Source organism: Lynx rufus, unplaced genomic scaffold (genome assembly GCF_022079265.1).
Source record: "Lynx rufus isolate CCGP_SWC_20201006 ecotype Redwood Valley unplaced genomic scaffold, mLynRuf1.p SCAF_16, whole genome shotgun sequence".
NCBI lineage: Eukaryota > Metazoa > Chordata > Mammalia > Carnivora > Felidae > Lynx > Lynx rufus.
In genome coordinates this window covers 9,664,171-9,678,383 of record NW_025814830.1, presented here as the reverse complement: position 1 = coordinate 9,678,383, position 14,213 = coordinate 9,664,171, and the positions used below count along the sequence as shown (strand labels likewise).

At 47.9% G+C, this 14,213-nt stretch overlaps 1 protein-coding gene across 3 annotated transcripts in view; it reads left to right on the top strand.

Moving 5' to 3' along the window:
• Positions 1-14,213, top strand: part of HNRNPUL1 (heterogeneous nuclear ribonucleoprotein U like 1) — a 34,547-nt gene that overhangs the window by 1,917 nt on the left and 18,417 nt on the right. For 2 of the 3 annotated variants that reach the window (XM_047078008.1, XM_047078010.1), the window contains exons 2-7: positions 2,041-2,163; positions 4,773-4,929; positions 6,695-6,768; positions 8,255-8,394; positions 10,273-10,372; positions 12,277-12,389. In XM_047078008.1, coding sequence (XP_046933964.1) covers positions 2,041-2,163; positions 4,773-4,929; positions 6,695-6,768; positions 8,255-8,394; positions 10,273-10,372; positions 12,277-12,389 — 707 coding nt within the window. The remainder of the gene's footprint in view (positions 1-2,040; positions 2,164-4,772; positions 4,930-6,694; positions 6,769-8,254; positions 8,395-10,272; positions 10,373-12,276; positions 12,390-14,213) is intronic. The other variant, XM_047078009.1, reaches the window with a different exon arrangement.

Genomic DNA, 14,213 nt, shown 5'->3' with positions numbered 1-14,213 from the left:
AGGTTAGCCAAGTGAAGAGAGCAAGAGGGTGAGGGAAGAGACAAGAAACTGGGTTGGCATTGGGTACTTACTGACTTATTGGTGAGAGATGTGATGTCCTGGAGGGGGGCGACCTGAGTATAAATTAGCAGTGAGAGCAGCCTAGTGATTGTCCGGGACCCACATGCCAGGAAGAATACTTCCTTTGCAGAGACCTGTGAGGGAAGGAGGAGTGCATGTCTAGGGCAGGAGAGATGCTGCAGGAATGCCTAGGAGGAAGGGCCAGTGGCCAGAGGTGTCTCAGAAGAGGGACTGCTAGACTCTGGACAGACTTTGTTCCAAAGGTGTGTCTATGACTTGGGCAAGTCAGTTCACCTCTGTGAGCCCTGGTTTTCTTGCGTGCACAACAGGGATAATAATATGCCCCCCAGGATTGTTATGAATGAGGTCACATGTGTAGGAGGCTTAGCACTGGGCTTGCATGTCAATAGGAGGTGGATGTTTTAAGGGTGGAGAAGGACCCCAGAATCATCCGGGGTGAGGCTGCCTTTGTGGGCACAGGAGAGATATTTGAAAAGAGAGATGTGAGTATTTGTAGGAAGAAGAGTACTGTGCTTGGAGCCCAGAAGAAACCGAATAGTTTGAAAGGCACTCCCTGTGTTCCAATTAAGGAGATAATCTATTTCTTCCTTTTTCCTGTAACCCCTACAACAAAATCCTCTGAGCCCCTTTCATGCCCCACTGCAACCCTTCCTTCAGGCTCTGGTAAACAGAGCTGTGGCAGATCACGTGATCTGTTACTTTCCTCCCTTTGGGCTGCACCTGGTTTGTGCCCAGATGTATTTGTCCTCTGAGAAAGGATCCAATCAGTTAGCAAGTGGCAGAATAGTCTCTCCTTCCCTGTGGTTCTGCCGGTCCTGGCACAGCTACCAGTAGGGCCCTAGAGGCACCTAGCAGAGCTTGCCACTGGGGTAGAGAACCTGCTTGCTGCTCGTCCTAGGTTTCCAGACTTCTCTCTGGGTTTGGCTGCAAGGTTCTTCTTGGGTTTGCTACTCTGGTTCTAGTCTCACCTCTGAACTTTGACATGTTGTAACAACCCCAGGAATGGCTTCTCTGTTACTTTCTGGGTTCCTGTCTTAACTCCTGGTACTTCTTGGTAAACCTGAATGCAATTAGAATTTGCTTTTTGTGTTTAAGTATTTGTTTAATGTATGTCCTATTCACAAAACTGAAGGCTTCAGTGAGGCAAGCTTATTCTAAGCTATACCCAGGGTCTGGTATGTAGTGTGCATTCCACAAATAGTTAATAATATTCTTGTAATAAGAATAAGCTTCCGTTCTTAGTCTGATTCCATGAGACACCTTCTCGAAACCCTTCCCACCTAGCTCCATATATTTCATGACTTCTCCCTAATGAGTCTAAAGGCCACTATTATCATAACTCCTGTTTTCCTAACTGTTCCTCCGCCACCCCCCATTTCTCTGTCAATTGGGATGGTTACTCTTTATCTTTGCAGCTATGGTGGGGTGGAAGAGATTCTTGAAGAGGGTTGGCTGTGCAGTGAGTTGGGCTGGGCAGCAGGCTGATTTGCAGCCTGAGTAGTTTTTAAGGTCGTGCCCTGAAGCCAGCTCCCTACACATCATACCATGTCATAAGACAGCTAGACTGGTGGTTTTTAAACTGTGCTGCATGGAGTCCCAGCTGCCAATAGAGTTGTCACAGCCTTTGAGTGGGGACTTAGGGAGTGAGGTCAAGCTGGGTACTTTCTCTGACCCTCCCATCTTCTCACTTTAACCAGAGCGGTTCTGCCTCAGTTGGTTTTGTTTGTTGGGATTCTGTACAGCCCAGTCACAGATGTATCGCCAATCATTTGAGGGACAAGAGGGCACGTCCTTAGGCAGTTGAGGCTGCTGACTGCCCAGATAGGTTCCATCTGAAGGGGTTGTCACACCTTTTAGCCTTTGGCAGACTGTCCCCACTGAGAATGACATTGTGTAGCACCAAAAACCCACCTCTGGTCCCAAGAAGCACCTTTCTAACTAGCCATTTCTTGTTTTAAGATGTCATGGACAATATTACCAGGCAAAACCAATTCTATGAAAGCCAGGTCATCAAGCAAGAGAACGAGTCTGGCTACGAGAGGAGACCTCTGGAAATGGAGCAGCAGCAGGCCTATCGCCCAGGTGGGAAAGTACACGTTGTACATCTCTTTCGAAGGAACTAGAATCTGTATGTGGCCTTTACCCTCTGCCTAGAGCCGTCTTCCCAGAGAGATTTTGCATCTTCCTCTTGGATGGTCCATTTGGGCTCTGTCACTCTGGAAAGGTTCTTTTGAAGGAGAGAACTTAATCCTGCTCCCGGGTGTTGAAAGAGGGGAGTCTTCATGGTATCTGTTTTCAGATGTTAGTATCAACACCCTGGAGAGTTTAGACTCAGAGGACAGTACTTGAGTCTTATTTAAGATCTTAGAATGTAGAATCCAGCAAAGACTTTTTATTTTTATTTTTTAATGTTTATTCATTTCTGAGGGGGAGTGAGAGAACGTGAGCGGGGGAGGGGCAGAGAAAGAGGGAGACAGAGGATCCAAAGCGGGCTCTGTGCTGACAGCAGAGAGCAGATGTAAGGCTCAAACTCACCAACCATGAGATCATGACCTGAGCCAAAGTTGGATGCTTAACCGACTGAGCCACCCAGGTGCCCCATCTAGCAAGGACTTTCTAAAGCTAGTTTAGTATTTAGTAGTTTCTGCATTCTGAAGAATATTGTTCCAGAAGATGTCATTAGGGACCTCCCAGGGAAGGGTTCCTTGGCTAAAACATACCTGGAAATGCAGCACGTGCTATACCACCTCTGGGAGCATTAAAGGCTCTGAGAAGTCCTGGACTGAAAAAAAACCCGTGTCACATTGTTTAAACCCAGGGTTTCCCAAATATGTGAATAAATATGTCTTTGCCGAACAAAGTTTCTTGCAGTGTCAGTTTGGGAAACACAGATGCAACCCAGCTCTCTGCTCCCATTTTACAGACTGAGGAGGTGGCTTATCTGATGGCAGAGCTGGGGTTAGCACCCAGGAAACTGGTGCCTGGGCCACTGCTGTTGGTTAATAAGCAGCATTCCCAACCAGTTGTGTCCTACCATTTAGAAAGCAGGGTCCCACTGTTGAGTAATGATGGAGCCAGAACTGCCTCCCAGTCTTGTGTTCCTGTCACTGTGTTACAGCCCTAGTGTCTGTACTTAGTGAAGTTGATTCTATGTAGTTGATTCTATCTAATTCCATTCTGGTTCATCCACAAAGTGAAATCCCCAGACATTTCTTGTGGGTGGCTGAGGATTTTACTTTCAATGTAGGTTAAACTGCAGATTTGTGTCAGGCTCTGTCAAACCTGTGGGATCATTTGGCCCAAGGAGAGTCATTTCTGTGCTGTTAACAACAGACTTTTTTTTTTTTTTAATGTTTGTTTATGTATTTTTGAGAGAGAGATCAAGATTGCAAGAGGGGGAGGGGCAGAGAAGAGGGAGAGAGAGAATCCCAAGCAGGCTCCACACTGTCAGTGTAGAGCCCGATGAGGGGCTTGAACTCATGAACTGCAAGATCATGACCTGAGCCATCTAGGGACCCCCACAACAGACATTTATCGGGGCCTCCTGCGAGCTCGGCTCTGCTGGGAAGCATGGAGGCTCTCCAGATGGGGGAGCACAGTCCCTGCCGTGGGTGCCCAGGAGCCTTCTTTCTACGCCACAGCTAAGGATCCGAGGTGGTCTTGGCTTGAGTGCTGAAATGAGGAGATGTGAGTGATCCGCAGTGTCAGCATAGATGCTGGTTCCACAGTTTGCTCTCTGTTAGGTGCTTGGATTATTAAGTCACACCACAAATAGAAAGTCAGGATTTCTATTTGTGGTGTGACTTAATAAGGCCATCACACCTATAGGCCGGCTTAAGTTCAGACCCTCGCTTCTGGAATGATTCTGGGCTTTATGGTAGAGTGACTGAAGCCAGTGGAGTTAGCTGTGGGCCCACAGTGTCCTGTTGAATTGACCTTCCCACCTCCTTTTCCAGACAGACGACGCTTTGTAAGAAATGAGGTAGAGAGATTCTCTGGGAGGAATAATTAGAGAAGGTCGGATCGTGGGATCTCAAAGTTTAAAGGGATCTTAGAAATTTTCTTTATTTTTTCTAGAGAGAGAAAGAGTATGACCCAGGGAGAGGGGCAGAAGAAAAGAAAGAATCCTAAGCAGGCCCCATGCCCAGCGTATACCCCGATGCAGGGCTTGATCCCACGATGCTGGGATCATGACCTGAGCAGAAATTAAAAGTCAAACGCTCAGCCGACTGAGCCACCCAGGTGCCTCCATGTTAGAAACTCTCTAGGGCTCTCCCACTCATTGCGGACCAAGGTAGCTGCCAACTTTCCTGAGGCCTTTGGCAAAGTAGCCTAAGGCAGCTATTCACTTTTGGGTGGACCTTATTAAGAGAGCTGGTCTTTATTCAGTGCTGAAGTCCCCTCTCCCACATGAAGCCTGAGAGTTATCTGGCTGACATCTGTCACCCCATCAACTGCCAGTGCAGATGTGCCTCGCTGACCATCCCCGACTTCCTTCTGCCCTGGTCCTGTTCTCCAGTGCAGCCTTCTTGGCTCCCTGGTAGGTTTCCGTTGAATCGAGCAAGCTGCCTGTGCCCAGCCCATCGTGAGTGTAGTCAGGATCCCGCCAACATCTCCTGAGGTAAAGGAACCAGAAAAGTGATAGCTAAGGAGTTTCCAAGTGTCTTGACCACCTGGCTTTGTCCTGACAGTAGAAATGAAGACAGAGATGAAGCAAGAAGCACCCACCAGCTTCCTCCCACCTGAAGCATCTCAACTCAAACCAGATAGACAACAATTCCAGAGTCGCAAGAGGCCTTATGAAGAAAACCGGGGACGGGGGTACTTCGAGCACCGAGAGGATAGGAGGTGGGTGTGTGAGGCGATAGTCCCCCTTCTTCCAGTAGGTCTCTGTGTCTGTAGCCTGGTGCCCACTGGTACCTTTGTATTAACCAAGGGGGCAGAGCAATCTGCCCTCACACGTTTGCTCAGTTCTCCCTGCACTCACTGCCAGATTCAGCTTTATTAAACTTTTGCTCCTTTCTCAGCTCCTCCCTTCTCATTACCTACAGGGTAAAGTCCAAATACTTGGCCTTTCACATGTGAGATGCCAGCTTGCCTTTTCAGTCCTTTGCCTCACTGCCCCATCATCCTGCACAGTGTCCTATTCTTAATGGCTGCTCAGTATCCCTTGATGAAAAGATTTATTTCCTGACCCTTTTCCCAAACACATCCTTCCATCTATCTACTCATTTATCTATTGTCACACTCCCGCTGCTTTCACAAGGTACCTACCCTTGGGCTGGACACTGGGGACACAGAGATGATTTGTTTGGACAGTGGGTTTTGCCTTCTTTTGATCCCAATATAGGGCCTGAGACAGACCCATGAGTAAGCCACAACCTAGTGAGACCAGTAGTCACGGTGTGTGTCAGGAGGTCAGAGGAGGGAGTGTCCTCTCTGCCCTGGTTATTTTCCTTTCCTGACAAGCCCTTCCTATCCCTTTGCCCCAGCCCCAGTTCCCCCACCCCCACTCCCACCCTCCCTTCAGTTTTTGCATGAAGACTTTTCTGGTCACGCAAACTAGGAATGACCATTACTTCTCTACTTGTCTGGACTGGTCATCTGACACATTTTATTTCCCACCTGGTGGATTCTATCCCCTCACTGCCTTGTGACCCTCTAAGACAGGGTCTGGGTCTCTTGGCTTCAACCAAAGCTAGGATGTGAAACTACCTCCTACAAGTTTCTCCCAATGCCTCCTACTGAGCAGAGCCCTAGGGTACTTGCCTGTGGGGAACAGAGGAAAAATACTTGCTCTGATTCGAGGCTGGCAGGGAAGGCTTTCTCAGATGAACTTACTGTGTGATGAGGTCCTTCTTTGTACAGGGCTCTGCCTTAGCCCTAGACTGGCAGGGCCAGAAGGGCATTCCACCAGAGGGAAGCCTCCCAGATGGGCCAGGGGTACCTGATCTGGGCACATGGTCGACAAGGTCCAGACTGTTCCAGACAGGACCCTGGGCATTAGACCCCATCCTTCTGTGCCTTTGCTTTATTCCTGTAAGTTGGAAGCCAAGCAGTATTTTAACATTAGTCCCTTTTTAGTGATTTGGTAGGAGATGAGTCTTATTCATAATTTAGGACGCTTGACGGAAAGAGACTGAAAAAATGGGTCATTTCAAATACTTGCAGATGTGGAGTCTTAGGAAGATGTGGGCAGATTGTGATTACTGGGTTTTATCTGAGCCTTTGCACATTCCCCCTCCCCGGCCCAGCCCCTTCTGGGCTACTGTGCCACCCATCGCTAAGAGTCCATCATGGAGGCTGCTCCCAACATGCACAGGGCATGGGTCAGAATCTCGGGGTGTGAGAGAGTAGTTGTCTTTGAACAGGCTGGCCCTCTGGAGCAGAGTGTGCCCCCTCTAGTCTCCATCCTCACCCTAGGTGTTAACAGTCCTTGCTGTCGTTGCAAGGATGTAGGGTTGCACAGTTGTTTTGCTAACCTCCGTGAGAAGAAATCAAAATCCAGGAAGCAGTCTGGAGGCCACTTGTCAATTCCAACAGAACCTTCATTTCCCTTCCTCCGTGCTCATCCAGCTGTTCTCATGTGACTTAACCCCTTTTTCTGACACAGGGGCCGCTCTCCTCAGCCTCCTGCTGAAGAGGATGAAGATGACTTTGATGACACCCTTGTTGCCATCGACACATGTGAGTCCTTGGGGTGCCCATCTGATTCTGCTCTCCAGTCAGTATTGGGAAAGTCGGATATGAGAAACCGGGCTCTCGAGTGAGGTTGCTGGTTCAGAGACCGAAGACCTCCTCCCAGCTCTAGCTGGGATCCTGGGCAGGATCATTCTGTTTCTCTGATCTTCTCTTCAGGGAGGCATAATGCTGCCCTAATACCTCAGAGGATTTTCAGTGACACTCATCAGAATGGGTGCAGGGGCAATCTGGAAAACCCTGAACGCCCAGGGGCTTGTCGTCTAACCAGGAAGGGAACCTGAGTGCACCTGGGGAAACTTAACTCTTTGACAACCAGTTCCCCAGTTTCCATCAGCTGCTCACGTTCCTGGTGAAACCAATGCCACCTTGTCCTCTGAGGCTTAACCTGGCCTGCCTCGCTGTCCGTCCTCCAGTTTCTTTCCGCTGGATAAGTGGCTTCCCCTAAACTGCATCTGAACCCGAGGGGTGACGGTGATAGAGGTCCTGCCCCTCCTCAGACTGAATCTCAGTGGTAGAACCTGCAAATCTGACTTTAGGAAGAAGTCGATCAGGTCTGAGAACACTGTACTTTTCAGCAGAGCAGAAACTTCACAGCAAGTCACGTATTTCTCTACTCAGCTTGTGCTTCTAGAGCAGCGCCTACATACTTTGGAAGAGAGAAAGATATCTTGTACACAGTCCTGTCTATCACAGGATCTCAAAGCCCGTGTACCTAGAGTAAAGCTAAACTTTTTTTTTTTTTAATATTGGGTGGCAGTGATCAGTGAAGCAGCAACTGATCAGATGGGGAATGTACAGGCTATGACTCTCAGCCTTGAGGGAAAAGAGCCAGCCTGCTGGATGGGGTGGTCAGGAAAGACTTTCTTAGAGGCCTGACCAGCTCCTTGAAGAGTGGGAAGAGTCAGAGCTACAGCAGGAGAGTCCAAGGCCCGCAGAGGAGGTGGGAGCCTGTGGTGAACCTGCACAGCGGTGCCTGGGTGGCAAGTGAGGAGCCGGGTCAGATGTTTGTGCAGCTGTTGGCAGTAGGAGTCTGACTCCCAAACTGAGCTAGCACACGGAAATGGTTAAAGTGAGCGGCTGTGGGATTCACCTTTTTAAAAATGCTAAATCCCTTGAACATGATGAGGATATGGATCCTCTCCCTAGCAAATGTACATCCCTGTAAAGTGCGTTTGTGTACAATTTGGGGGGGTTCCCCTGACGGCCATCCTTGGAACCCAGCGAGGTGAAGAACCCAATTCCTATGCATAATGGCTGCGCTGATCCTGTGCAGAGGCCCGTTTGCATAGTCTGGAGCCTTGCTCCTAAACAGGAGAATGGTTAGGCAGTGCGGCTGGCTTCTCGTGCACCTACCCTCATGATGCGTCGGCTTGTATACTCCTGGTTAACACTCTCAGGGAACTTATCTTTGCCTGTGCCTCTTTTGGGAACCTTTAAAACACCAGCCAACTCCTGGCTTTTTCCTCTACAGATAACTGTGACCTCCACTTCAAGGTGGCCCGAGACCGGAGTAGTGGCTACCCTCTCACGATTGAAGGCTTTGCCTACCTGTGGTCAGGAGCCCGTGCCAGCTATGGAGTCAGAAGGGGCCGTGTGTGCTTTGAGATGAAGGTGAGTGGGAGCAACAGAAGGGTCAGGGACAGAAACCAGGTCCATCCTTTGGAATTAGCCTGTCATCAGCCACTTCGGTCAGAGCCACGATGGCAAAAGAGATTTAATTGAGATTTAATTGGACTGTGTGTCCAAGCAAAAAAAAGCATGATGGACTCAGGAGAACTGTCATCGCTAAACACTGCATCGGAAAAGCAAGCCAATTGTACATTGCTTTGTTGAGCTAATTTTTCCTTAGTGAGATTTGACCCACGTATTATATAGCCAACCTCACTAGGTATGACATGTTTGTCGAACTGGGAAAAGGAGTAGTTTGGAAGAAAAATGAGCTAGAAAGTGTGGACATGGACCCTGCCAGTTAGAGAGGGTAGAAGGAGAGCTGGGCAAAGCTCGGTCCTGCCACCAGGACTGATCCTCTACCAGGACCTACCAGGCTATCCTCTACCATCATCTCTCCATAGTCCAGGTCAGGTTCTGTTTATGAAAAAAGCACACAGTCATGGTCAACGGAAATTCAGATGGCACAGGAGAGTGTAGGGTAAAAAAAGCAGAAGTTAGGCTCCGATCCCCCTGGTGCCCATCCTACCCTCCAGAGGTAACTTACATGTTAGTGATTTCTTGCGTGTCCTTTCGGTAGCCAAACTTAACTGACCGTTAGTATCTACAGAACCGTTTGCACAAGCTAGATACATGCCAAGTGCCTTGCACGGGTATCTCTATTAATTCTCACCATACCGTCCTGAGATAGGCAGTTATCCCCGTTTTTTAACAGGGCAAGCTGCCAGTGTTCTCGTTTCTGATTGACTAAGTCTGTTGATTGTGAGTTGCGTACTGTTTCATGTGCTGCTCATAGAGAAACGCTGCCGATTAAACTGACAGAGTGTTTGCTTCCCACATCAGTTGTAAGATCTGTCTGGATTTTGGAACAGCAAGATGGAAAAATGTGCATCCGAAAGTCAAGAAAATAGGTTAACTTCACAGAAACCACCGACTAACACAGATACGGTTGTTAGGCAGTCTAACCTCTAAGGTTACATCAGAACGCACCTTTTATTCTTTCTGCTTCTTAATACTGTGTTTTGGACAACATACTCCATAGCAGTATGTCAACCCTACTTCACTCTTTCTGACCGCTTCATCTGTTCTGTGACATGGATGTGCCATAACATGGCCAGTGTCTTGTTGGTGGGTTTTTGGAGTTGTTTTTAACATAAACAGTGTCACTGAATATTCTTCTGTGTGTGTCGTGTGTTCACACATACACCTCTGATTGCATCTGTAGGGTTAACTGGAAGTTGAATTGCTGCGTTATAGAGTAGATGCATTTGCAGCGTCCCCACCCACCCACTCCCCTTGTTTTTTTTTAAGTTTATTTTTGAGAGAGAGAGCGTGGGGAGGATCAGGGAAAGGGAGACAGAGAATCCCAAGCAGCCCTGCTCTGACACCACAGAACCTAATGTGGAGCTCGATCCCACGAAATGTGAGATCATGACTTGAGCCGGAATCCAGAGTTGGATATTCAACCGACTGAGCCACCCAGGCGCCCCTGCATTTGCAGTTTTGATAGAGGTTGCTAAATTACCCTCCAAAGACACTGTGCCAGTTTATCCTTCTACACTAAATATGACAGTCCCTGTTTTCTCTGTAGCGTGTTAAAATTTAAAATTAACTGTACTTTTGAAACACCTATCTCTGTGGCCCTGTAATTTCCTGAGCCTTTCAGCGCAACAGGCCTTTTGGAGCACTTAAACACCTTTTCCCCAGCAACAAAAGCCATTGCTGATTTTTAATGCCTGTGTGCTTCTTCCCTCTTGTGTTGCCTTATAACCTGCAAGCCTCTAGGCACCAGTTCTGAGCCTTCTTATTCTTCGTCCCCAGATCAATGAGGAAATCTCCGTGAAGCACCTTCCTTCTACAGAGCCCGACCCACACGTTGTCCGTATTGGCTGGTCCCTGGACTCCTGCAGCACCCAGCTGGGTAAGGGGACGTCAGCCTAGCAGTCCAGAGAGTACAGCAATGTGTCTCTATTCCTGGATTCTCAAACTTCCTAAGCTTCTCTTCCCAGCGTGGGACTCAGAACACGACTAGCCTAGGCTGGAGCACACAGTCTTTAGGCGTACAGGATTCAGCTGGAAGGACCATAATCCTATTAGCTTTCCTATGAAAAATTTAGTCTTCATCTTTTAGGAGATGGTCCAAAGTTCTCTTTAGAGAGCTGATCCTTTTCTTAAAAGATCAGTTGTCTTCTGTCTTCAAACCATGCTGAAAATAAGTTCCTCAAACCCTGTTAAGTTCTGTTTGGGGTTTTCTGTCCAGAGCCAGACCCAGAGTAAAAAGGGAAGCAGAGAGCATTGGGGCTGGTTGGCAGAGAGGCAGGGGCTGCTCATTGAGAGGTTTTGAATTTTCACAGGCCTCCAAGCCTCAGTGACATTGTGGCCCCAAGTGAGTGATTTCCATGACCAATGCTGAGATTTTCTGCTTTGGTCATATAAACCTTCTGATTATGAAAATAATGTGTGCTCTTTGTAACAATTCAGGCCACACAAGTTGGGGAAAATGAAAATCCTCCTAAACTTGTGAGATAACAGCTGACATTAACATTTTTATCTACAGTCTTCTGGATAATTCTTTTGTTCTTTGTATATCTCAAACTGGGTCACACTATGCATACCGTTTCATGGCCTGATTTCTTTTTCCTACTTAGCGTATGCTGGGCATGTTTTTATAGATAGGTATAACTTTTTTTTTTTTTAACAATGTTTATTTATTTTGAGAGAGAATGCATGAATGCATGCATGAACGAGCAGGACAGGTGCAGAGAGAGAGGGTGAGAGAATCCCAAGTAGGCTCCCCGCTGTTGGCACAGACCCTGACGCGGAGCTCAAACTCATGAACCATGAGATCATGACCTGAGCCAAAATCAAGAGTTGGACGCTTGACCGACTGACCCCGACCGCCCCTTAGATAAGTACAGCTTTCTGACCACTGCATCATTTTCCTTAAGTGATGTGTAGATCTGTTAAGTTGATTGCAATTTTTTGCTGGTAAACTCTTGAGTCGTCCACGTGTATGATCTGATTGTTCACGTAAGCCTGATCCTTATAGTAGAAATGCTAGGTCAAAAGGAGTAGACAGTTTCATTTTGATAGATGTTCACACCCTTTATTTCAGGCTCCTATTTTATCTTTGGCTCTGATTTTGTATGTCAGTGGTGGGGAGGTGGTACAGGTAAAGATCCAGAGCCCAGAATGGTCAGTTGTCCAAGGCCAACAGCTGGTGTACAGAAGAGCTGGGCCCAGAATTCACGTCTGTTGGCACCTTCTTTTCTGGTAGAATGTTCCTTGGTTTCCTGGCCAAGGGTCTGTACAACCCAGGTGTCAGGCAGGGCCCTTGGAATCTCACACTGCTTCAGCCCCTGGTTCTGTGGCCTGAGGAGATCCAGCACCTTTCCTAACGGTTAGACCTCACAGTCTCCAGAAGCAAAACCCAGCCCCGTTCCTGATTTCTGCCCCAGACGCGCTGACACCAAAAATTGATGCCACTAGTAATACTTGACTGAATGTGAGTGCCACTGGAAAGGTCTCTTCTCTGTGTACAGCCTACCTTCTCCCTCTCTCCCTCCTCCCTCTTTTCAGATTCTCCTTCTCTTTGTGCAGTTCAGTTCAGCTCCCACTCCCAGATTCCACCCCTCAACCCTCCAGGCCCTCAGAGTTCTGCATGATGAGGGCCTTCCTTTCAGCAGAACCTTCCTCACTTTTCCCTACAAAAGCAACTGTTTAGTGAAGCTAGTAATGAAACTGACTTTTTTTTTCTTTAGAAGTATGTGGCAGACGTAGTGACCATGGCGGGTTTAATCTGCCTTTGCCCGTTTCTTCCGTCAGGTGAAGAGCCGTTCTCCTATGGCTACGGAGGCACTGGGAAGAAGTCCACCAACAGCCGGTTCGAGAACTATGGAGACAAGTTTGCAGAGAATGATGTGATTGGCTGCTTTGCGGTGAGTGCTGGCAGCCCGTGGGGGTTGGCAGAACCAAACGTTGGTCCTGTCAGCTGGACTTGCAGACTTTGTTCCCAGAATACCTCTGGTGATTGTCCGCCTCATGTCCAGCCTCTTTTGCTATGGCTCTTTGTCTTTCTTTACCAGACTGGAACGTTGACTGTCATTTTGTGCAAAATTCTGCCATTCCGCCCCCTCTGGTCTTTCGCGTGAAGCTGTCAGATGGCACCCTGGAGAGGTTTGGGGACATCAGGTGTGCACAGCCTTCCTCCAATCCCAGATACCAGAGGGACATTTTCTAAAAATTTTTTTAATGTTTATTTTTGAGAGACAGTGTGAGTGGGGGAGAGGGAGAGGGAGAGAGAGGGAGACACAGAATCAGAAACAGGCTCCAGGCTCTGAGCTGTCAGCACAGAGCCTATCGCGAGCTCAAACTCATGGACCGTGACCTGAGCCAAAGTTGGATGCTAAACCGACTGAGCCACCCAGGAGCCCCTCAGAGGGACGTTTTCTAAACAGACCCAGGGATTTCTTGTCTTGCTCTGCTGCTCAATAGCCTTTGCTATTGGCTCTTGCCCCACTGTGGCATCATCTCATCCCAGAACCTCTCCTTTCACCTCATGCTGGTTGAACCGGCTTCCTACAGTGCAGTCTTCTAGAAGGGCAGGGGTGCATGCAAAATAAAACAAGAGATAGGCTGGCTGCACTGCTCTCCAACACTGCTGTCCACTGACAACAGTGACTGACACTCGATGGTGCTGCCGGCTCAGGCCAGACTCCCTAGACCCAGCTCCTGCTCGCCTGCTCACAGCCCCGGGCAGCGGCCTCCCTGCATGGCAGCGTGCTCTCCATAAGGAACTTCACACCTACCTCAGAACTCTGTGTGGGCTCATTAAGCCAACCTGTTAGCAGCACTCCTAATGATGCTTGGAGCATAGTACGTGTGCAGTAAATACCACTCAACAGTGTTTCAGTAGGAGTTCTAGATGTGGTAAAGTGTGTCAGGTGAGGCACCAGCTGGGGTGGCCCCCCGGGCACTTCCTCTTAGTCTGTTCTCCCTTCCTCCCTCTCGTGTGTACACATGTACTCTTTCTTTCTTTTTTCCTTCAGTGTCACTTTAAGAGAAATTTCTGACTTAAAGAAAAGCCCTAAGAAAGCTCAGCCTTGCCCAGATTCTAACATTTGCCGATTTACTTTGACCAGTTTTCAAATATACATGTATGTGTGTATGATGTGCATCTGACCCCTTTGAAAGTGGGGTGCCAGCATTATGTCTTTAGTCCTTAACTCTTCAGCGTGCATTTCCTAAGGATAAAGCTGCTGTATCCACCACAGTACGGTTGTCAAATTTAATGCTGATGTAATGCCATTATCTACTCCACAGTCCACACTTAAATTTCGTCTGTTGTCCCAACAATATCCTTTACAGCAATTTTGTTCCTGGTCCAGGATCCAGTCCAGGATCATGGATTGTATTCTCTTGTTAGGCCTTTTAAGTTTGAAACAGTTTCCCAGTCTTCTATCTTTTGTGACTTCATTCTCTTTTTAATAAAAAAAAACATGTTTTCTTAAACAAAAATTAACCGTGTTTAAATGCTACAAACTACTCTAAACCTTGCTTTTTTCCCCCCATTTAACAGTAAATCTTGGCTCTCTTTTCCTCTCCACACAGAGAATATAGATCTGGCTCAATTAAAAACTTTTTAAAAAGTTTTTTATTATTTATTTTGAGAGAGGGAGAGAGAGTGAGTGGGGGAGGGGCAGACAGAGAGGGAGAGAGAGAATCCCAAGCTGGCCCCACACCAGCAGCACAGAGCCTGATAT